This window comes from Oreochromis aureus, linkage group 7 (assembly GCF_013358895.1).
Source record: "Oreochromis aureus strain Israel breed Guangdong linkage group 7, ZZ_aureus, whole genome shotgun sequence".
NCBI lineage: Eukaryota > Metazoa > Chordata > Actinopteri > Cichliformes > Cichlidae > Oreochromis > Oreochromis aureus.
In genome coordinates, this window is record NC_052948.1 from 54,446,877 (window position 1) to 54,471,437 (window position 24,561).

Here is a 24,561-nt window from a genome sequence, read left to right on the forward strand (position 1 = left end):
CATGGCAAATATGAAGCCAGTAGCGCATTACGTTAGCATCAGAAAGCCTGATTACAGTTAATGTGAGGCATAAAAGCAAATTATGACATTTTAGTAATTTCTTTGTGAAACAGAGTTAACAAAGTAGATTTCTCATTTGTTTTGTAGTTTTGCTCAAAGGCAAGCTGTTTTCTATATGCTGAACTAAGCTTGCAACCTGCTGACTGTAGTTTTGTGACTAGCAAACACATATGCAAATTTGATATCCCAAATTAATTTCCTTACAGTTCAAAATATTTTGATAGAGATATATTATTACCTTTACTCATACAGATCATTTGATTATTTTTTTACAGCAAAATCTAAGTGCAAATTAATTTTCTGCTATAACAGAATTTTTTTCATGCCCTAAAAATGGTTTATTTGCAGATCGTCCAGGCTGTAACTGCAGTGATTTGACTCATGATGACAGCATGTGTGTGTGCTACCCGCTGAGTGTAGTGACTCATGGGCTGAAAGTGTCTGCCATTTCTGAACATTTCCTTTCTCACTGACCCCCCACCTTTGTTTTTCACTCAAACCCTTCAAGGCACATAAGCGCGCGTGCGCGCACACACACACACACACACACACACACACACACACACACACACACACACACACACACACACACACACACACACACGCGCACGCACACACACACCAAGTCGCAGATATCAATCTGTCAGGTTGCCACATTGTCTGCAATGGCAGCAACCTCTGACATTTACATGCATTGGGGACAGAATATTTTTTTGAAGAGGAAAGGGATGAGAAAGAAGAAAAGCAGTCAGCTGTGAAGTAAGTGAGGCATTACTCAGCAGCCACTGCCCGATTTAATGGCTGATGCTTGGACATTAATGAGGCAGGTAGCAGATAGAGTTGGAATTTGGACAATAAAATGTGCTAACTGTGGAGCAAAACTATTTTCCTTCTGTACTTACTTGGAATTGAGATGCAGTCTGCAGGATCGGGAAAATGGCTGGTTGGTCCAGAAGCAAGAGGCTGAGGTCATTCTTTTCTCTTAACAATGTTCTTGTCAAAAGATAATGAGTGTGCTACTCTACAGTGAAAATGACTTCAGGCATGCACATTGCAGTCCAGACTTGAACAACACATTACTGCTAACAGTTCACTTACTACAGTCAGCAGTCAGCTTCAATTAATGCCTCATTTTTTCAAGCACAAGTACAGAATTTATGTACCTGTGGATCAGCAGACAGTCAGGTTTTAATGGCCAGAAGCACTGATATAGCAGTAGGTGTGGTCGAGCTCAAATAAATCATGGGTAACCAAATTAACTTCTCTCAGACCTTTTTAAATGTGTACCTTTTCAACCGTGGCACACTGAAAGTTGAATAGACAGCAAAAACCCTGCAGTCATGTCTTTACAAGCAGAATAATGTGAGCTGCTTTCAATGGAAATATCACTCAGTCACATATATTACTCTGAATTTCTTCATATGAATTGACGTCAGTTTGTTCTATTCATTCTTGCCATTTATTCTGTGAATCACTTTTAAAGTGCACTTCCAGCAGGAAAAAAATGAATAATATATAAGATCTAATATGCATGTTGGAAAACGAGCAGCTTTTCATTAAAACGATAAATCAAGCTCACAGGCAGATGAGTCGAATCACCTCCTTTGTAGACAAAACAAACAAAGCAAAAAGCTTTAACTGGCTTTCTGCACATAGGACAAAGTCTTTCTCCTCATTTCAGCATCAAACTCATCAGATTGTAAGATGATATTAATCAGAATCACTAAAATCTCAAGTGAATTAGAGAAGATGTTAACAGGCGCTGTAGTTGTATATTGTTGCTTTAAGCTGCATGAATTTATTAAATATTTGCATCATCATAGTTTTCCACACGATCCACGTGTACATCCCCAAATACAGAGTTGTGAATGTTTATGAATGTGGTACAACCATAGTAACTTCATGGTAACACTGTTTGAGTTGGCTGTTGAATCTTGAGCTCCTTTACATCTGTTGGACATAGTGTAGTGTTTTACATATTTGCTTGACAAGTGAATGGTCACTTGATTAATTCCAACCACAGACACAACTAGGGGTTGCATCAGGAAAGGCGTTTGGTGTAAAATTCAGACAGGATTTAACTTCTTTCAGTCACAAATGATTGCCATATATTGGATAATGAACATTTTACCTGATAAAAAACTAATTTGGTGAATGCAGTGTTGCTACTTTAATTTCAGTAAAGTAAAAGAGCAAACATACAACAATGAAGAGACATTCAAGACAAGAGGGCACATATTCACATCTGTGCTTAATAGAGAAGTCATTCTAACAAAAGAGGAGAAAACAGGTCACATTGCTGAGGTTTGCCTCACTCTATAATACGTATACAAGAACACTCTGCAGGATGCAAGTAGATTATAATTGATCTTATAATTATCCCAGGTTTAGCAAAGCAGCCATTTGAGTTCCATATAGCCCAATGGGATGTGTTTGACCATTATACATGCAGCATCTATAACCTTGATCAAACATTGCAAAACTTAAATATCTCTATAAATTGGTGCAAAGCTTTCTTTACAGCTTGGACAGAGCAGAATTATAACTAAGGAAATGTTGTGGTGATTGAATGAATAATGAATCCTTGTTAAATCTACTGAAACTACAAACATTCATTTTGTTTGAAGGAAAATGCCCACAGGCAATTAGAATAATACATTAAGTGACGTAAACATGATCATTATGGAGGGACCCACTGACCACATGTTGAGGTTTTTCTTTTCATTTTTCCACGGTTGTTTATCAGATCCAATTAGATGTCAACTCAGGTGAGAGCCAGCCATGTCCCATTATGCCCCATGGTCTTGTAATTGTGGAGGGCCAACTGTGCAGCCTGGTTTCAAAAACTGCTGCTGCCTCAATCTTGTGTAGATATCATTACTGACACTGTTGTTGACAGAAATCTAAGAGACATGCATTTTTTAGAGCAAGCGTGGGTCGCGCCAGAAAAGCCCACTGTCACTGAAATTACCACCATAGACACTTTCCAGGAAAATCCAACACTTGTCTTTAGTTCACAGACTCATGAGTTTGATTTGCATTGGCCAAATTATTTTTGCTGCTCTCTGAGTGAATATGCCAGATGTTTTCCAACCATCCAGCAGCATTTGCACAAGTGGTATCTTTTTTTGCCAGTAGTTTCTTAGACAGTCATCTTGTGACAAACTAAATTATTGGTCTGTCTTTGTCTCTGAGAATTTTGAAATAACAGTAGAGTTGTTTAAAAATCCTGATATTTACTTTCTGCAATGAAACTTTAAGAGAGTTCTTATCAGCCATATGCCAAAGACACATGTTTAGAAACCAGCAAGATTCTTGGTTGCAGCTAGTCTTAATTTGACAACACTGATATGAAGCATCCACATTGGCACTGAGTGGACTTATGTACTCTGTGCCCAAATTAGTGGAAGATGATATTCTGTAATATCACCTGATCCTGGTACAGAGACCTTTGTTTGAATAAATGTTTTTATTTGTTACATAATATGTTAGGATCAGCTTGCTTATAAAAGCATCCATCCATCCATCCAGCTTCACCAATTTCCTCCTCCCACACACAAACTGAAATGCAGACAACTGACGGACCCTTGTAGCACAAGTAACGACAAAAATTACTGTAGTACTGTAGAAATGTAATGTAACATTACTTTGTAACGCATTACTGTAATGACAGTATTGGGTGTAATGTGTTATTTTGTAATGTGTTATTCTTAACACTGGTGCTGTGTCACATAATCTTATTTGGGCCTCCCCCCTTCTTTGTTCTTGGTCTTCACTGAGCCACAACATTAACAAGAAATCCTGGAAATGCCCCTGTATGTCTGCTAAACCTCTTAGATTACCAGTTTATTTACCCTCAGTGGGGGAAATTATCTTTTTTGGCAGCTCATGGCCCAGTTGAAAAAATAAACAAGGAATAAAATAAAAATTATTATTTAATCCTATCTTGTAGGATTAAATGTGATGATAGAACAGTCCCACAATGTTCTAACTGATTAATTAATTAACTACATTTATTAAGAATATTCTGTTGGCCTTCTCTCTGTAGCTTTAGTTTTAAAAATGACCAGGTCATGTGAAGCAAGTTTAGAGTATGACCTGCAAGAAAAGTGACTGATCCCCACTGGCTTGTCACTGAATCTGTGAACCATTTAAACTTGAACAGATTTCAGATCACAGATCACTCTTAATTAAAATACTTATTTTATGTGGGTTTTGGTCACAAGATGCACAAAAAAAATTGGACATCATTTGTATTATTGTGTATGAAAACTGCAGCTGCTCAGTATTATTTCAAGTCCAACATGTTTCCAGCTGTGTTTTGATGTTAGTGTCTAGCACTGCTTACTTAGGCTTACTTTTTGGATGTTTTGGCCTTTTGTCTGAGTCTTATTTTCACTTTGCTTGTCACTTGTACTTTGTGTCTGTTCTGTGTGTTTGTGTGTGCGTGCTTTGGGTTCAGCAGAATTAGGTGGACGATGAACATGCCAGGCGGTGCCCCAGGGGAGGAGCTCACAGATGAGGAGAAGGAGATAATCAACAGTGTGCTAGCTCGTGCAGCTATGATGGAGGCCATGGAGCAAGAGAGGATTGGGTGAGATGGAAAACCATTGTCTCTGTTGCACTGAATCACATCAGTGATGCTCAGATCAGATGCTCACTGAGATGAACAACTTTTTGGTGTCAAACCTGTGCCAAGTTTGTGTCCCTGTGCTGATAATAATTTGCATGTGCTCTCAGGCGTCTTTCCAGTCGTCTGGATAATATCAAGAAGACAGCGTGTGGTGATGGAGAGTTGCGCTGTCTGCTGTGTGGTGCGTCGTTTGGACCACAGGGGGTCACAGCTGTCCTCTGTGTGCAGTGCAAAAAAGTAGGTGGATTTTGTTACTTTTGTTGTTCATAGAGGTTGAAAGGGACTGTGCCTGGACTGGACTTTTCTTTACCACTGCTGGGAAAGTAACATTTACTCAAATACTGTACTTAAGCACAACTTTCAGGTTCTTTACCTTTTCTTTAACATTCTGCTCTACTTCATCCTTCTACCTAATGATATTTCAGAGATTTATGTGACATTTTTAGTTACCAGTGCAATGTCTTGATTCATTTAAGTTGCTGAAGAGTTCAGGTGGTGATTACTGTAAGTCACCCATAAAGCCACAAAAGGGCGACACCAGTTTGAAACAAATGTAAAGAACCTGATTAGGGTTTAATATTAAGTTCTGGTTAATTATATCATTGAACATGTACACTAATATACAATCTGATATTAAACATTAATTAAATGAGTGATAACCAACCATTTGGACATCTGCCATGTCACAAAAGATGAAAAACAAAAATAAAGCTTATTCAGGACCCCCTGTGTTGTAAGTTAGATATTCTATTAAACAGAATTCTTGTTTCCTGTGTTCTATACTAATTTTCTTATGCTATATATTGTATGATATATATATGGGAAACCATTTGTGTTTTTTGTGATTGATGATATACAGTACAAGATATCCCATGGCCTTTAGGTGTTGTTCCTATTTGTGTGCAGTTCACACACAAAGTAGCTAGCACAGCCACCTTGCACTTATGTAGTGTATGTCATCTGTCTTGTGTAACAACTGGAGACCAGTGGATATACTTTATATTTGAGTATAATGAAGGTGACTTAGAGATGATGAAGAATCCAGTCCCGAAAACACACAGAATGCACCACAGCTAAGTTACAGCTAACTGGCTAAAAGCCACAATTCAAGCTATTGTTGTAGATAGCAGTGTTACAAATTTTTGCTTTATGGTTTAAAATGACTTAACTGACAGTTAAACAACACTTTTTGAGATTGTCATTAAGTTAGTATCATGGATCATATTTAGAGTTGAAATTATTTGGCAAGCTAAATCACTTCATTATCTGCTACATACTTGTAGTGTCAGATAAATTTCAGTTTTCTTGCAACTTTCAGGTTGGTTGCCCCTCCTATGTGCATTTCAAACCTCACATTTAGTCCAATGCATTGTGGGTAATTTCCTTTGACAAAGTCGAGGGGCATGTTGGCTTGCTGGCTTTTCTGTCACTTTACTTTGTCATATAAAAAATAAACAGACAGAGGTGTACGTGCTACTTGTACATCTGAGTCTGCACTCATATGTCATGTTCACTAACATTTATAAACAGTCGGAAACCAGTTACATTTTTATTTAAAACAGTACGGCAAGCTAAACGTTGGACCACCTTTATGGGCTAAAGAGGCAAAACAAGTTGAAGGATAAAGAATAGCATAAACAGGCATGTGGTGCCCCCATATAGAAATGTTGGCAGAAATACAAAAGTGCAGAAAAATTTGTCAAAGTGCACCACTGGAATGATGAAGTCATTACACTAAGACAGGTCCCCAATTCACTTCCGCACATTTTTAAGTGAGGTCATGCTAGAAATCACACCGAAAAACAAAAGCTGCTTCGCCCTGGTGGAGTCAGTGTCCTCTTCATGCTAGTTTACTGTCGCTGCAGCTGCACTAAGCTTCTAATACTGCATCACTAACCTAAGCTTGGTTGTTACTGCAATGACTCACTATTGATCTGCTCATTCAACTCATTCTTTACCAAAATATATGAACTAATTTTACTTATGTCTGTAAAAGTATGTCAGTAGAATTTAGCTGAGGGTGCAGAGCGACCTTTTTGGACAGCCCAGTCCCCCAAACCCACCCATATTGCCAACACTGCAGGGAGCCCTCATGCACTTGATGATTTGACAGTGGGACAGCCCTGAATCCTCCCGGGTTTAGCGGAAACATGACTCAATGTCTGTAAATTTGTGACAGTGGACATTGGGCCTACGAGTTCAAAAGAGGACCCAAATGCAGCACAAAATGAATTTAACAAACTCACAAAGGATGTGAGCAAAATGTGCTGCAAAATACTGACAGGATACTAAGTCCTTAAACTGAAAAAGGCAGAGATGGAAACCTGGCAGTGCAAGTACAGAGGGAAAGTCATGTCTTCACACTCAAGGCTGAGTGGAAAATGAGGTATAGGTGGAAACAATTATGGACTCACAGGAGGGGATTGGACAAAGACAGAAAGGAAAACAACAAAATACACATAAGGAAAAGCATTTACCAAAGTAAAACAGCTGTGCCTAGAGCAGAAATGTAAAAGCACAATTAATCAAATAAACTTTAAGTAAAAATCAAAAATCCCAGCACTGTGACACTACTCGGTTGGAAAGCTTACAAACTGATGCATCAGTGCACATGATCCAGTAATGTCAAATAGAATCAGATATCACAGGGGATATTATTTTAATACTTTCTCTACATTTTTCCTATCTTCTCTTACAGCTGACACATTAGCTGTTTACTGTGTTTTCTATATTGTTCTGCAGCTCTTAAAACTGCCGGGCCATGTGCAAACAAATCTGGACATACATGTTGCATTTCAGGGTCTTACATCACATTCTTTTTCTTGTTGCATTCATTATCTAACTAATGTTACCTGAATTGTACAAATATATGTTCTATGCGCACCTGCCATTGAGGACTAAATCTGTGTGACACTGCAACTCTGTGCACGAGTATGTCTCAATGTCTATTTTTCCTTTCCTGCAGCATATGTGTACCAAGTGTGGAATTTCAAGCAACAGCAGGACATGCCCTGTGTGGCTGTGCCAGATCTGCAATGAACAGCTAGAGGTGAAGGAAAAGGAATGATGAAGAACAGATTCACCAACCATATTATACCACTTTGCCATTAGTCTGCCATTAGTCTTTTGTCATGATAATACTGTTACACAATACTGTTTTTATGACGATGCTGTGTTTGCTGAGGTCGCTGCCCTGGGGAGCCCAAACTCTTTAAACAAATGCTCATTCCTGTCATTCATACAGAATAAGTACTCAGTAATACTGCAGATACAAAGTGGTCATGTTTATGCATCAAATAAAATAATTCAAATTAAATAAATAAATTGGAGTTAAAATTTTGGCCACTAGAAACTGACTTCAGCTATGCTTAAAAACACAGTAAGTCTATGCAATATCTCCCAAAGCACTGTCCCTGTAACACATGTTACACATGTTTGAATCGTGTGAGCCATTTCTATTCTTGCTAAATATTCCAGTGATGCAAATTTTTGTGTTACTGCAGGTACAGAAGCGTTCAGGAGCTTGGTTCTTTAAAGGAAGAGAGCAACTGGGTCTGCCTGCACCGCTTCCTCTGTCCAGACCTCGACAGTCGAACACAGAAAACTGCACTACTCCAGCAGGCTACAGTGGATCACATCGGGGATACGGTATCTTTTTGGAAGTGAATGTTTTTCACACTGGTGCATGGGTTTCCAGATATGCCTCTTAAGAACTGATAAAGACTATAAGAGCTAAGTATGAGTTGTCTTTTGATCTTATGCCAGAGATATGCTTCTTTTATTTTACTTTTTATTTAAAAGCTGAATTAGCGTATAAACATCTTGGGATGCATCTCCTTGTTTTTGAAGGTGCTGTCAGACAAAAAAACTGGAAAAATTGCCACCTTATTGTGGTAGAGGTTTGTGTGCCTTAGTGATCCCTAATGATACCAGAGCAATTTGTCTCTGGTTGGGTTTTCCAAAGCTCACCTGATTGCTCACCTGAGGTGAGGGCCAAATAAGTACAATTCAGAAGTTATGAATGGCATGGCAATGGCAGTTTGCTTGGATCAGGGTTACTGGGGAGTCCCCTTGAGTCAGACCTGGGGGAGAGTGCTGGTGACTAGGACCTAACCCACAGGGCCCAGCTTGGCTATGGTTGGTCCTGCACTCCTGTGAACCCACCACCCACAGGAGGAGTTGAAGTAGTATGGTGCAATGTGTCAAAGGTAGAGGTACTTAAGATCTTTGTGACCATTTTACTATTTTTTTTTTTTTTTTTGGTTTTGGTCTCTTTGTGGTTATTTTCTGTCTTTTTGACTTGTAACTTTCCACCATGAAATATTAGTGGTCCCAGGGGAACCTGGCAGTCCCATTCGGTAATGCATCTATTGAAGTGTAGCATGTTGTTGTTATTCTAACAGTGATGATAATCTTACTTTGCCTCCCAGAGCGTAGTACAGAGCCACAGCAGCACAAGTCTTTTGGATCAGAACAATGGGTACAGACAGCAAAAACAACAGCTGACAGTTGTAATGAGGGTCATTCCCATCCAGCCGGTGTAATGAAGACAGAGAGACATGTGTCAGCCTCCAAACCACCTCAGGCGAACACAGAGCACACAACCCCTAACTCAGGTAAAGTCACACTGCTCCTTCTACGAATAAGCCCAGCACTACAAGGCTAATTTCTAAATGTTCAAAATGAACACTGATACATAAAAAGACACTTCAGATTGTGTTAACTGCTGATTATGTTTTGTAAAATCTCAAGTACCTGCTGCAGGTATGGAGAACCATCACGCGGAAAGACAAGAAACATTGCCCCCTCCAGCTGTGGAGGAAAAAAGACCACCTGTTGTCTCTGGCTCTGTTTCATCTCATAAGCCTGTCTCCAGAGTTGGTCCACCTGTTAACCCACCTGCCAACAACCCTGCTCCTTCCAGACCCCCACCAGATCGAACAGAGGAAGACAACAATGACTATGACTCAGATGATGCCAGTAAGATTATTCCTCAAAATTTAAAACCTTTATTTGTAGAAGACAAATGTATTATTACTTTTATTTTTTGCAACGTGTATGTGTGTGTGTTTCTTACAGCCACTCTGGGATCTCTGGAGTTCAGTCTACTCTATGAACAGGAGAACCATGCACTACACTGCTGTATTGTTAAAGCTAAGGTGAATGTTCATACACATGTATGAATAGAAATACGATAACAACACAAAATAAAAGATCAATTAAAATAGGACAAGATAAGTAATGAAGATTGGAAATGATATAGCAATAATAATATTATAAAGACAGATTAGACGAGATAAAAACAGACCATATCCTAACCTTTATTTAACCAGGAATGTCCCATTGAGATCAAAAACCTCTTTTTCAAGGGAGTCCTGGCCAAGAGGTAGCACATTTCCAAACAAATACATACAAACAAACAAAGTTAAAAATTACACAAAACAATTACACATTATTGAGGCAGTCTGTAGGCCTTTGAGTTTAGTTTTAAAAACATTTAAAGACAACAGTTCAGTCAGTTTCCAGTCTTTCTGTAACAGGTTCCACGAAAAAGGCGCAGAGTGGACAAAGGCTTTCTTACCCAACTCTGTGCGGACAAGGGGAACAGACAGCAGCAGCTGATCATTTGAACGCAAGGAGTAAGAACCACTATTTGTCCTTGTGACCAAAGTACAAATTATAAGGAGGCAGCAATCCAAGCATAGCTTTGTAAATAAAAGTGTACCAATGCCCCTGTCTTCTAATGGCCAAAGAAGGCCATTTTACTCTTAAGTACAAGTCACAGTGATGGGTCAGATATCTACAGTTGGTAATAAACCTCAAGGAAGCATGATACATCGTGTCCAACATTAGAAGACATGAAGAAGAAGCGTTCATATACAGAATGTCACCATAATCTAACACAGATAAAAAGGTTGCAGTGACAAGACGTTTTTTTACTGCAAAAGAAAAGCACTGTTTATTACGGAAAAAAAAACGAAGTTTCAGCCTCAGTTTCTTTACAAGTCTCTCTATATGTGGTTTAAAGGTAAAGGAGTCATCTATCCAGACACCAAGGTATTTATATTCATGAACTATCTCTATGACATTTCCTTCAAGGGTGGACACCACTGGAATAGGCTCCGGGACCTTCTTTGACTTAGAAAACAACATTAGCTTAGTCTTGTCAGCATTGAGAACTAATTTTAGCTGGATAAGTGAATGCTGGAAAGCAACAAAGGCTTTCTGTAAGGTTTCAATGGCCTGAGCAAGAGATGATCCATAACAGTAAATAACTGTATCGTCAGCATAAAAATGCAAATTTGTGTCTGAGACATTTTGACCCAAGTCATTGATATATAAAAGAAACAGAAGGGGACCCAAAACTGAGCCCTGTGGCACCCCCTTGTGGACAGCAACAAATTTAGAACAAAGACCTTCAAGTTTAATGCACTGGGTTCTATTATTCAGATAATTTGAGAACCACGCTATTGCATGTTCTGACAATCCAAGGCTGAGCAGTCTGTTTTTTAGGACAGCATGATCAACAGTGTCAAAAGCTTTTGAGAGGTCAATAAAGAGTGACGCACAGTACAATTTCTTATCAAGTGCCATAATAATATCATTTATCACTTTCATAGTGGCAGTGTTAGTACTGTGTTTTTTCCTGAAGCCTGACTGAAATTTGGAAACAATATCATTAGAGTACAAAAACTCTTTCAACTGGTCACAAACTAGAGATTCCATGATTTTGGATAAAACACACAAATTTGATATTGGCCTATAATTAGTCAACACCGATGGATCACCTCCTTTCAATAAAGGCAAAACAAAAGCTGATTTCCAAACCGATGAAAAATTAAATAGAATTGAAAGTGGTTCTGCAATAAAATCCGCTGCCAGCTTCAAAAAATAAGGTTCCATCAAGTCTGGACCAGGAGGTTTTCTGTGATCCAAAGCCTTTAAAGCTTTATGCACTTCATAAACACTAAAAGGTACAAAGTTAAAACGGTCTCCAGAAAACATAGAGAATTCTGGGCAAGAATTTGTTAAAAAAGTTTCTGCAGAATCAAACAAGGAACCCACTGATAAAAAGTGCTCATTAAAGCAATTCAAAATTTCAGTTTTATCATTAATTGAGACTGAATCTTTTACAACAAATTTAGGAAAGGTTTGAGTCATTTTATTGGCAGAAAAAGACTTGATTACTTTCCAAAATTTCTGTGGATCGTTGAGGTTCTCAGTGGTGACAGACAAAAAGTATTCGGATTTGGCCTTTTTAATAAGAGAAGTGCATTTATTTCTAAGCTGTTTGAAAACAGACCAATCAGTGGAAGTATCTGTTTGCCTCGCCTTGTCCCATGCTCTATTACGCTTGTGTATGTTATCTGCGAGTGTCTGCGAAAACCAGGGATTTTCTCGACCTTTAATTCTAACTTTCCGTAAGGGGGCATGTTTATTAACAATTTCCATAAAACTTTCCTTAAAATATGTCCAAGCTAGCTCTACATCTGGTAATAGTCCGATTTTTTCCCAATTAACTACTGACAAATCATGATGAAAAGCCTGTTCATTGAATTGTTTAAGATTCCTTTACACACTATCTTGTGGCTTACATTTTGGAATTTTAGCATTTCTACAAACAGCAACAACACAGTGATCACTTAGGTCATTACAGAAGACACCAAGCGAAGAGAATTTATGAGGTACATTTGTTAAAACCAAATCAATTAATGTGGACTTTTCAGGGCATTTAAGATTTGGCCTGGTAGGAAGATAGACTAGCTGGGTAAGATTAATTGAATCGCAAAATTCTTTAAATTCACAAGAAGTTGCATTTAGCCAGTCCCAGTTCAAATCTCCAGCCATTAGTAGTTCAGTGTAATTTAATTTAGCCAAAAGGTGCTTTAATGAAGATAATGCCTCTTTTGAAGCAGATGGGGGCCTGTAACACCCAACAATGGTTATCGAAAGAGTATTAGCAATATCTACATTCAAGGCCAAAAACTCCATTTGTTTGCATATTGATTGGGACAGAACAATCGAAGCATTAAATCTTGATTTGACATAAATAGCTACACCGCCTTCTTTTTTTGGCCTATCAGTACGATATACATTGTACCCATATATGTTAATGTCTTCATTAGTAATAGATTTAGTTAACCAAGTTTCAGAAATTATAACAACATCTGCATCTGTAGATTTAACCCAAATTTTGACCATGTCCATCTTCGGTAGTAGGCTGCGCACATTAAGATGAATATATTTGACACCAGACATTATTTTAAAATCAGAAGGAGTCTGGGAATATTGCAGTTCAGGGCCAGGATTTGGTTGCACATTTCCTGACAAAAATAGAAGCAAGACAATCAACAACCTCTGTTTCACCTTTGATTTGGGTTCAAAACTTTGATATGTTGAATCCGAGCTGAAACCTCCATTAAATGGGCAAATGAAATAAGTATGCAAGGCCAGAGTAGATTGAAGTTTAGGGAAGTCTCTGGGCAAAACAGGCATGAAACTAATGTCATGATCCAACTGAGTTGGTAACTGCTCTGTTTTTTGCAACATTATAGAGCATGTGCCTTTTTCAGAATTCTCTTGCAGATAAAGATCATTTTCAGAGGTTCCCCTGCTATGTGTCCATATGCAATTGCTTATCCGAGGGTCCAAAAAGGCCAAGAGGCATATAAGAATAGTAAATACTGCCATCATCCACAATTTTAGTACTTAACAGAAGTGAACAGTACAGACCTGTGGGTGAAGCAAACCAGTTAGCTCCAGGAAAATGGCACAGGGCCAGACCTAGGCCAGTTAACTCCAGAAGGATAGCGCTTGGCCAGGCCTGAGCCGGTTAACTCCTGGAGGACAGTGCAGGGCCAGATCTTAGCCAGTTTGCTCCTGTGGGAAGATGCTGGACCGGGCCTAAGCCAATTAGCTCCTGAAGGACGGTGCAGGGCCAGGCCTAAGCCAGTTAACTCATGGGAGATGGTACAAGGCCGGACCTAAGCCAGTTAGCTCCACAAGGATAATGCGAGGCCAGTCCTAAGCCTGTTAGCTCCACAAGGATGGCACAGGGCCAGGCCTAAGCCAATTGGCTCCTGGAGGATGGTGCAGGGCCAGACCTTAGCCAGTTAGCTCCTGGAAGATGGTGTAGAGCCGGGTCTTGGCCAGTTAACTCCAGGAGGACGGTACAGGGCCAGGCTAGGCCTGTTAGCTCCAGGAAGATGCATCCATCAAATTCCAAAGCATCTACCAACCACACATTTTCCAACAATCCATGCAACATTAACTGTCAGGTTAAGAAATACGTTAAAAAAATAGTTAAGAGATACGTTAAGAGATGCACGAAAAAATCTTTTAAGAACAACTAATTACAGACGGACACGTAACGAACAAACGAGCAAAAGAGCATGCTGCCATCTTGGATTTGACAAAGTACAAGGAAGACAGAAAGAAGATAGAAGGAAGATAAGACAAAACAAGACATTTAAGGTGATGGCTGGAAAAGCGACAAAATAAAAACAATAAAGTGGGACGAGGTAAAAGAGTACTTGAAAGGAGAAGACAAAAGGACACAAGACAACACAGGAAAATATGTGCCAAAACAAAACACCTCAGGTCCAACCAAACTAATAAGGGACAGGACAAAATGAGACAGGAAGAACAAGAAGGGACACTTGGGACAAGACATGCCATGTCAAGAAGAAATGAGAATAGACAAGGCACGTCAAACGGGACAAGAAGAAATAAGGAGCTTAATGTTTTCACCATCGCCATCTGAGCATTTTGAAACCAGATGTCACAAGCACAGAGACTGAGTCTACTTTGAGACTTGTCAATCTCAAAGTAGGTCATATAGAGCATACGATGCTTTGTCATCACTGTAGACACTAATGGGGGCCATCATTTAGAAACTAAACATGATGTTGTATTCAAGAAGATTTGAAGCTATTTGAAACTATTGATTAAGGTCATAAAATCAATAGAAAAATGTTTACTGAGACAAAGGAGCTGAGTTTTCACAAAGCCTTCTTTTTGGTGACTGGGAGGTTTAAAACACTTCTAGCAGGCTTCATTTTCAAACCCAGAACTTACATCCATATTTAAATACAGAGTATACACAAGACAGAACAAGATAAAATGGGATATAAGAGAGACCTTAACAATAAAAACAAACAAAAATAATAATATAATAATAATATTTTCATCCCGAATGAATCCAAGCATTATGTTTCTTGTTTTTTTCAGGGTTTAAAAGCAATGGACTCAAATGGACTTGCAGACCCATATGTTAAGCTACACCTGTTACCTGGAGCCAGTAAGGTATTTACATGCTTACTTATTTATTTTACTCATTTAAGATGTAAGATTTTAAAAACAACAAACTAATCTTTGTGTACAAATAAATGTGGCAGAATTTCCAGGAAAATTTTGCCTATATACAGGGTGGGAAGTAATTATTTGATTCCCTGCTGAATTTGTAAGTTTTGCAGAATTCAACTCCCCCCACCCCCCACCTCCCCGCAATAATTCTGGCTCCCACAGATTTGCTGTGTACCTGTGTGGCTCTCAGATTACAATCAATCAGTTAATCATTTTTTAGATATTCCTGATCTCAACTTGTTATGTATATAAAGCACACGTGTCCACAAAATCAGTTTCTTCCATTCCAACCTCCCCACTACCATGGGCAAGAACAAAGAGCTGTCAAAGGAAATCAGTGACAAGACTGTAGACCTGCGCTAAGGCTACAATGGGTCACAAGACCATCAGCAAGAAGCCTGGTGAAAAGGTGACAACTGTTGATGCAATTATTTGGAAATGGAAGACTATAAAATGACCATTGGTCACCCACAAGCTCAATGCAAGATCTTGCCTGGTGAGAATGATCATGACAAAGGTGGTGAATCAGCCCAAAGCTACACGGGAGGACCTTGTAAATGATCTGAAGACATTTGACACCACAGTCACCAAGAACACCATTGGTAAGACACTAGATTGTAATTGAAATATTGCAGCGCCCACAAGACACACGGATTACCTGTCCATTGGGTACCATAAAATTTTGGATGACAACCTCCTTCCCTCAGCCAAAACACAGAAAATGGGTCATGGATGGATCTTCTAGCATAACAATGACCCAAAACATAACACAACAAAGGAGTTGCTAAAAAAGAAGCACATTAAGATCATGGAGTGACCACACCAGTCGCCAGACTTTAAAAAAATCTATGGAGAGAGTATAGCTTCAAATTGCTGAGGAGCAGCCGAGAAACCTGAAGGATTCAGAGAGTTTTATAAATATGTGCAAACAGAAAAAATATGTGATTTTTTTCTGGATTTTTCTCTCCATTAAAATTAAGCTACCATGGAAATTTTAAGACTGTTCATTTCTTTATAATTAAGAAAATTTATAAATTCAGCAGAGGATTGATTAACTGTTTCACTAGCTGCATTAATTTAACAGAGATTGACATTAGCATGAAATTGGAGGATGGGATGTACGCAATGTGACCCAATAAATGTAAATACAGTGTTATACTCTTAGTTAGATTAAATGGTCTACTTTGTTTACTAGAAAGCTCCTAATGATAATCCTATTTGAGAAGATGGTGTATTGGTGAATTTATTTGATTTAGAATGCTCTTATATTATATAATATTTCAATAACAAATTGACTAATGCTCATAGCCTTAAATTTAGGTTGGCTGGTACATCACTTATAGCAGTACTGTATCATTTTGAGTGAAATAGAATAATCAGTTTGCTTGGAGCTAAGTGTTTGATGTTCTGATGGGCATTGGTTCTCAGTTATTCCTCAGTTTCTTTTATTATTTGACAAATTCAACTGAATTTCTTATGTTTAGTCTAATAAGCTTCGTACCAAGACACTTAAAAACACCTTGAATCCTGTTTGGAACGAAACCCTGGTCTACCATGGCATCACAGATGAAGAAATGTCACGCAAAACCCTCCGGTATGAACAACTTTTACATACTTTAACACTGATTTGCTACTTACATCAAAATAAAGGCTTTCATGGAGCGCATCGTTTGTTGTTTGCAGGCTTTCAGTGAGTGACGAGGACACGTTTGGACACAATGAATTCATAGGAGAGACACGAGTGGCCCTCAAGAAACTGAAATTTAATGAGAAGAAGAACTTCAGTGTTTGTTTGGAGAGAGTGATCCCAGTAAGTCTGAGGGCAAAACCGACAATACGATGTTGCTGAAATGCCTGACATGTGAGCCAAAAGCTAAGGGTTTAACCTGCTCTAAATGTTTGCTTAATAAGGCACACAGTTAGCTATTGTTTTTCTGTAAGTTTAACTCAGCACTGGCAGATGAACTCACAGCACAGCTCAAGTACATGAGATGCAAAAATGAGTACAGATCACAAGAGATGCCAGTGTTTTAAACTGTGAGTCACACATTATCTGAAGGTTACACATTGTTTTGTATTTTGGTGCAAAACAGCATCTTAGAGGATGACAAAGCAGTTCAGAACATCTTATCTTGTTCTTTTCTTAGACATTTGAGTAAAGCACTAGTAACTTGCTGCTTCCAAAGGCAAAAAAGTACTTTTGCAATCGAGTGAAATCTTCACATTTTCTGCTTGGTGTAGGTACGTGGTCAGTCCGGGCCATAAGATTACTCATTAAGTGGTTACCTCAGGGGCACCAAGGGGACACAGCTCTGGCTATAGCTGCAGGAGTCCCATTTTGCTTTGGTTTAAACTTGCTTAAGGGGCAACAAATCAAAAGAAATCTAATTTTAGGGGGAAGTGAGTTAAAACAGCTTGTTTCAGATAGTGAATGAACTGAGAGTGTGCACAAGACTCAGTATAAAACAAATGAGAATCTTTTTAAACCACAAATCATCCAAAACTACTTTGGTGTCCAAGAATACATCTAACGTATTAGTTCCCTTTTAAAAACACTAGTATAAATGGAACTCTCATTCATACTAATATGTACAATTTCGTGATAGGTCTGTCTGCTGATCCTCTAGTAAGATTAATACCGCCAGAGCAGCTGTTTTAAAACAGTTATTATTTATAGTGCTCATATAATAACATTTTATTCCTTGAAAACTGAACAACTTCAGATGGACCTTAAATGGATCAAAAGGTGAATGTTTTAATCACAAATGGCTAGACACTTGAAGAGATAAAATGTATTATTTTGTACTTTATGCATACATATACACTTAATAGTGTATATGGACAAAAGTATGCATAGCTTGGTGTCTGATTTTATTACTCTGTGGCATGCACACTGACAAAACCTGAATTTAAAGATTATGAGGTACCCCAATACTTTGTCCATATAGTTTGCAGGCCATACATTGTAGAAATGAAAGTCTTTGATGGATTGTTTGAAAAGTTAGAGCCGGGAAAAAACTTCTCATAAATACTGGAAACAGGAAAGCATTCTTTAGGGTATGGCTGGATTCTGCTTGACACCTTAATTTTGTATGGTCTATGGAAAAGGGATACAACATGTTACTTACTGATCTTTAACTGTGCTTAATTAGCTGTTTTCCCTGGTTTTAGTTTTTATACTAAGAAATGCTAAAGTAGTCCTTGAACAGTGAAATTTCCTATTTTACTTCTATACACACAAACTAATGATAAAGGCTCCAGCTTCAATCATGATGTGGATGATGATGACAATGATGATGGTTTGCTCTCTGTACAGGTGAAGAAGGCTGTAGGAGGATCCATCCGTGGCATGGCTCTTTATGAGGATGATGTAAGACCTTCACATGGATCTCATATCACTGTGCATTAGTTAATATACGTATTTAAAAAATAGAAATTAAAATGTATAAGCTACATTTGTGTACATTTGAAAAAACAAGTCAGGTAATATACTTAAGGCCACTGTTCCTTTTAAAGACATGTTCTATTTTCAGGTTTTATCTGAAGGATGTATGTATGTATGTACTGTAACCCTAAGTAGTGTCTTCAGATTCCCAGGATTCAGCTCTAATTGTGGAGCCCAGTATTACCACCGCACAACCCAAAGACAACCATCCACACTGTGAAACACACTAGGCGTACACTAAGAGGGATGCTGTGGGGATCCTTCAATGCATCTGGAACTGAGAATCTTGTCAAGGTGGAAGGAATCATGAGGAAAAAAGGATATGTGAAGATTTTGAAAGAAAACCATAAGCAGTCATCAGCAAAATAGGTCTAGGTTGTTGCTTTGTCTTCTAACAGAACAGTAACCCAAAACATACATCACTTCTGGTGAAAAATTATCTCTAGAAGACCAAAGTGAACATTATTGACTGGTCTGCAAAAAGCACTGACTTGAATACCACTGAAAATTATCATTATTATTAAAATCTGTGGGGTGCCCGAAGACCAAGATCCATGCTGAAGACCATCAAATGTGGAGGAACTTATTTAACAGAACTTACTTTAAATCCTCATTTGTACTTCTAGTTACATCTCAGACAGATGCAAATTCTCCAGCCATCGTAGAGTAAAACAGGTCCTAGGACAGAACCCTGTGGAACTCCATGGTGAACTTTTGGGTAGAGATTTATCCCAGTGACATATTTTAGTGTGTTTACTACAAAGACAAATTCGTTGAAATAGTTTATTTAAAGTTATTTGGTACATGTCACTTACGCATGTGTGTTCACAGCTGAAAGAAGTTGAAAACTCAGAGGAGAGGGGCCGTATCTTGATATCACTGATGTACAACAGCCAGCAGAGTCGTTTGATAGTGGGTGTGGTCCGATGTGCTCACCTGGCTGCCATGGACTCCAATGGATACTCTGACCCGTTTGTCAAAGTGTATGTGTTTTTTCCAGCTGCATCTGCACTAATGTCACTACATAGATAAACTCTCTATGACAGTGGGAAAATCCTTTTTTCATTTCTTTCGTTTTTTGCTTTGCTTTGCTAAGAATTGGATAAAAGTATCAGTAACACATCATGTCTCCTCAGTAAATATGAAGCTGGAGTGACAGCTTCTTAAGTTAACTAGCCTAGACCTGTCAAAGTTAAAAATATGCAATAAACTCAAAACAGACTTCTGATTATGATTATCACTGCTAATCTGACTTAACTGTTGAAATGTGCTTCGTTAACATTTAAATAGATGTTAAATTTTTCGAGCAAAGTCAGTGAGCTCAACAAAGCAAATAAACATTCCCAGTAATCTTGAACTACATTCCCAAGGGATGGCATTTTACCTTTGTTGTTCTGTCCTCTTTGATAGATGTCTCAAGCCAGACATGGGAAAGAAAGCTAAAAACAAGACACAGATCAAAAAGAAGACACTTAACCCAGAGTTTAATGAGGTGAGTCTTTTCTGTTCTTTTCTGCAGATTTTGCCATTTTCTGCCAATCCAGATTTCACTCACAGTTTTGTAATAAACTTTCTTCTGTCACTACGTTATAGGAGTTCAGTTATGAAATTAAGCATGGTGAACTAGCCAAGAAAACACTTGACATCTCAGTCTGGGACTATGACATGGGGAAATCCAATGATTTTATTGGTAAGTTAATCACTTTGATCACATATCCTCATTGATGTTTGTCCACTTCCTGATTTTTTGTATGTTTGTCACACTTAAATGTTTCAGATCATCAAACAAATTTAGACTCAAAAGGCAGTCTCTAAATGAAGGTGTTTATTATTGATGGGGAAAAAATCCAAATCTACATGGCCCTGAATGAAAAAGTGATCGTGCCTTAAACCAAATAACTACTTGGGTCACCCTTAGCAGCAACAACTGCAATCAAGCATTAGCGATAACTATCAGAGAAATTTTGGCCCATTCATCTTTGCAGACTTGTTGTAATTCAGTCACACTGGAGAGTTTTCAAGCATGAACCACCTTTTTAAGGTCATGCCACAGCATCTCAATCAGGTTCAGATCAGGACTTTGCCTAGGCCACTCCAAAGTATTCAGTTTGTTTTTCTTAAGCCATTCAGAGGTGGACTTGCTATTGTGTCTTGGATCATTTGTCCTGCTGCAGAACCGAAGTGTCCTTCAGCTTGAACAGATGGCTGGACATTCTCCTTCAGGATGTTTTGGTATACAGCAGTGAACAGTGAAACTGAGCTCAACTTTCTAAAACATGTAGTTAATCACATTAATTCATGATTTAAGTAGAAGGGCAATTACTTTTTTCACACAGGACCAGGAAGGTTCTGATAACCTTTCTCCCTTAATCAATGAAATCATCATTTAAAGACTACATTTTGTATTTACTCAGGATATCATTGGCTAATATTAACATTTGTTTGATGATCTAAAACATGTTAGTGCAACAAATATGAAAAACACTAGGAAATCAGGAAGGGGGCACACACTTTTTACACCACTGTATTGATGTAGCCACTGTTGTATCATGTATTTGTTAGTTAAGTCCTGTCATGAAGCCACAATCTGACTGTTGTAACTGCCATCACCATGGTGTTTTGGATGTTCAAAGTGAGGGGTGGATCTGAGTGTTCTAATGACTAGTCAATCACAGGATGTTAGCTAATAAGAATGCTCTGGTTTATTCTCTTTTCTGACTCTAATAAGTACCATAAACTAAAAAAAGAACTTCATGTTGTAGTTAGTATGACTTGAAACCAGTATTAAAAGCCATGAACTCACCTGGAACTGCTGAGAATTGTTTGCCCACAGATATCTATAACCGTCACTTTTATTCCTACCAGAGAAGCCTCTTGCTGGCCAGTACAAAGACAAAGATTTGAAGCCCTTCTTGCATAGGTTTCACTTATAAGACCACGTATCTATGTCTGTCTTTTACATGCAGTCAATTCTGTAAGCTCCTAATGTTGTGCATTATTAGACTGTGTCACAAAGATTTTCCTTTTTCTGTCCAGGCAATTTATATAGAAGTTGGCCAATTATCAGAAAACCACTGACTGATCTTAGCACAGTTTGACCACTACATAATACTCAAAGTACAGCCTAGCCCACAGCTATAGATCCGCCTTGTTTTAGGAACCCTCAGATGTGAACATGCTGCCACTGCAAGTATTATAAATTTAGAAAACAAGCTTGTACATAATGAAATAGATAAACATTCACCTTTTATAATGGTTTCCTTTCTACCTTCAGGTGGTTGTCAGTTAGGCATCCAGGCTAAAGGAGAGTGTCTGAAGCACTGGTATGAATGCCTCAAGAATAAAGACAAGAAGATTGAGCGTTGGCATGTTCTTCTAAATGACAACACCACTCAGTTTGAGGATTGAAAGTTAAAATCTTCAACTCTTCTCTGTATTTTTTCTCTCCATATCTCTCTGTAAAACATTGTTTTCCATGAGTGCAGGTTGACAAATAATGTCAAGCTTTCAATGTAGTTTGTTGCAAAGTGCTATACGAAAGCTTCATTTTCAGCACTATTGTTTTTTGTGACCAACATGGATGTTGACCTTTATGCTTTTTGTCAAAAGGAGTTTATCATATCATAAACTGTATCAGACTATAAACAAATCTTCTGACATGCAGTAATGTTTGAACTGATTATCGTGTTTTATGGACAAGATAACACCCCTTTATATTCGTCATCAAGTCGGCATGTTGTAATGAAGTGTGCCTCTACTCAGACCTAGGAGGGGGTATTCCCAGTTTTCTGTCTTTCACCCGTTTTTTCTGTGTTTTGACTGATTGATTGACTTTATTTTGGTCTACAAATGACAAAAAATAATCAAAATATTAGCACAGTACATATACTCACACACGCACAGTCTGCACTTATGTAAATGTATTGCAAAAAGAGTATCTACAGAACTTACACGTACTGATATTGATATGCATCCATGTCACCTAAGGTCATGTGTTATCATCTGATTTTCCATATTGTTTGAGTATGGGTGTTATGTTTTTATTTTCATGTGTTGTAGTACATATTTATTGTGCTTTATGCATCTGTTAAATGTTACGTTAGGCACTGCAGTGAACAATCATTTGTTTTGCTGTTACTGTGACATGCAGATAACATACTGTTTTCCATATATCCATGGTCGCTACATCACCTTCTTCCGTGCATGTGGGGAATATTCAACAACCTAAAATGCTTCTGCATGAAGTTATAATAATGATTATTTTAAAAACAAGCTCAATTATGCAGTGGCTGTTAGGTTGACCAGATCCTAGGAAACTAAATGTGGGGAAAAGGCACAATGTGGCCTGTGTGAATTTGAACCCAAAGAATTACTAAGGGATATACCTCAAGTTCAGTTGTTCAGAATATTTAAACTGATAACACTGTTCTGTCTGGTATTCATCTTTGGAGTTGAAAAGGTGTTCATCCATATATACTGGCAAATCTATTATTGATCCACGAAATTTTTCTTGTTTTATTTTTTGTGAGACTTTTAGGAGATGACTTTGGTAAACAAGAACTAATAGAACTAATTAAAATGTGTGACATTGTCTAAATATATGAATATATAGGAGGAGGGAGATAAGGGCTTAAGTAAGGGTTTCACTTTATGTCCAGTCTCACATAAAGTTGAATATCTGGTCACCGTAAGTTCTGTTTTTGGAACATGACAAAATATTGCTCCACAGGTATATCTTATACACATTTGCGGGTTGTTTTCAGTTACATATTCAACATTGTCCTGTCTGTACTGATATTGGTGCATGTCTGAACTCTTACTGTAGCAACACATGGCTAATAAATAAAAACCTGATGAAACTTGCTCGGCATTCGTTGTGTATGACATGGCATAAACTTTGTCTGAATCAGGTGAGGTTCAAACCAATCAGCTCAGACAGACACGCAGCTGAATATTTTGTGAACTTTGACTTCTCCTGATAAAACTTCTTCTGTCCAACTGGGTGAAAGTTTATAGACTCATTACACTCTAAAAAAGTTTGACCTTGAATGATCTATGAGTTATGATCTAACTTCTGATGTTATCAGAAAGGTTCTACCACAGCTGAAAAGATAGGCCTGGCCTCCAATATTTACATTTCACAAAAAACATCAGTAAGTGCAGCTGATCTGACGCAACTCCAAGACCTTCAGACAGAGCAAAAGGCTGTGTAGAATGAAGCCGTGAAACTCTGCAAAGGTCTGCATCAAATTATATAATGGCAATGAACACTTTACTGACTCTAGAAAAAAAAACTGCAGACACATAAACCAAGAGCAAAAAATGTCAACAGACAAACACATTACAGACCATTACAACAAAAAGATAAGGAGACTAAATGAATATATAAAGATAAGCAAAACAACCACAGGAGCGACACAAGAGAGACAATAATGATGTAATAAAATGGCTATAAAAATGCAAAATGGCTACTAAGTGACACAAAAATCTCAAGAAGGGATAAAGACAGATGACCTGATAATAAAAGAAGCAAACAGAGAACAGAAAAAGAGAAAAAGGATAAAAGATGACCACAACAGTAAACAAAATCACCAAAAGAGAGGCGAAATGACAATACAATAGACAAAGAGGAAACCTACTATAATGAGAGGTTAAAAAGACAAAATCACAAGGGGAAACTCAATGACTACAAACACAACAACCCCAAAAAAGAACATAAAAATCATAAGAAAGAGAGCAATGTAGCATAAGTATGCAAGCCTGCAAAAACAAGATGCCAAAGTACTACAGAGAGTGGCAGTCACTGAAAAATCATATAAAGCTGCAAAAAAGAAAAAATGACCCTGGAGCGAGACAAGCGGAGTAGCAAAAAAAGGTCAAATGGACACAAAACACCATCTGTGGTCTTTAATTTTTTTTAGTTCAAGTATCTTCTGTAGGTGAGAATGTTTCTGGGTCCACGGATTATATAGGATTACAGATTAAATTTTTCCCTATCACAAAGCTATGTCAACACTCAAATACTATTTTAGGCACTCTTGGAGAAAACAGTCTGCCT

General features: G+C 38.1%; 1 protein-coding gene across 1 annotated transcript in view; it reads left to right on the forward strand.

Moving 5' to 3' along the window:
- rph3aa (rabphilin 3A homolog (mouse), a) overlaps positions 1-23,342 on the forward strand; it is a 38,568-nt gene extending 15,226 nt beyond the window's left edge. Inside the window, exons 2-16 of the mRNA XM_031730806.2 lie at positions 4,526-4,654; positions 4,801-4,930; positions 7,659-7,742; positions 8,197-8,341; positions 9,124-9,309; positions 9,446-9,673; positions 9,773-9,852; positions 14,924-14,998; positions 16,543-16,652; positions 16,742-16,868; positions 18,375-18,428; positions 19,335-19,486; positions 19,914-19,995; positions 20,097-20,193; positions 21,778-23,342. Coding sequence (XP_031586666.2) covers positions 4,526-4,654; positions 4,801-4,930; positions 7,659-7,742; positions 8,197-8,341; positions 9,124-9,309; positions 9,446-9,673; positions 9,773-9,852; positions 14,924-14,998; positions 16,543-16,652; positions 16,742-16,868; positions 18,375-18,428; positions 19,335-19,486; positions 19,914-19,995; positions 20,097-20,193; positions 21,778-21,911 — 1,813 coding nt within the window. The 3' untranslated portion in view covers positions 21,912-23,342. The remainder of the gene's footprint in view (positions 1-4,525; positions 4,655-4,800; positions 4,931-7,658; positions 7,743-8,196; positions 8,342-9,123; positions 9,310-9,445; positions 9,674-9,772; positions 9,853-14,923; positions 14,999-16,542; positions 16,653-16,741; positions 16,869-18,374; positions 18,429-19,334; positions 19,487-19,913; positions 19,996-20,096; positions 20,194-21,777) is intronic.
- The last annotated feature ends 1,219 nt before the right edge of the window (positions 23,343-24,561 follow it).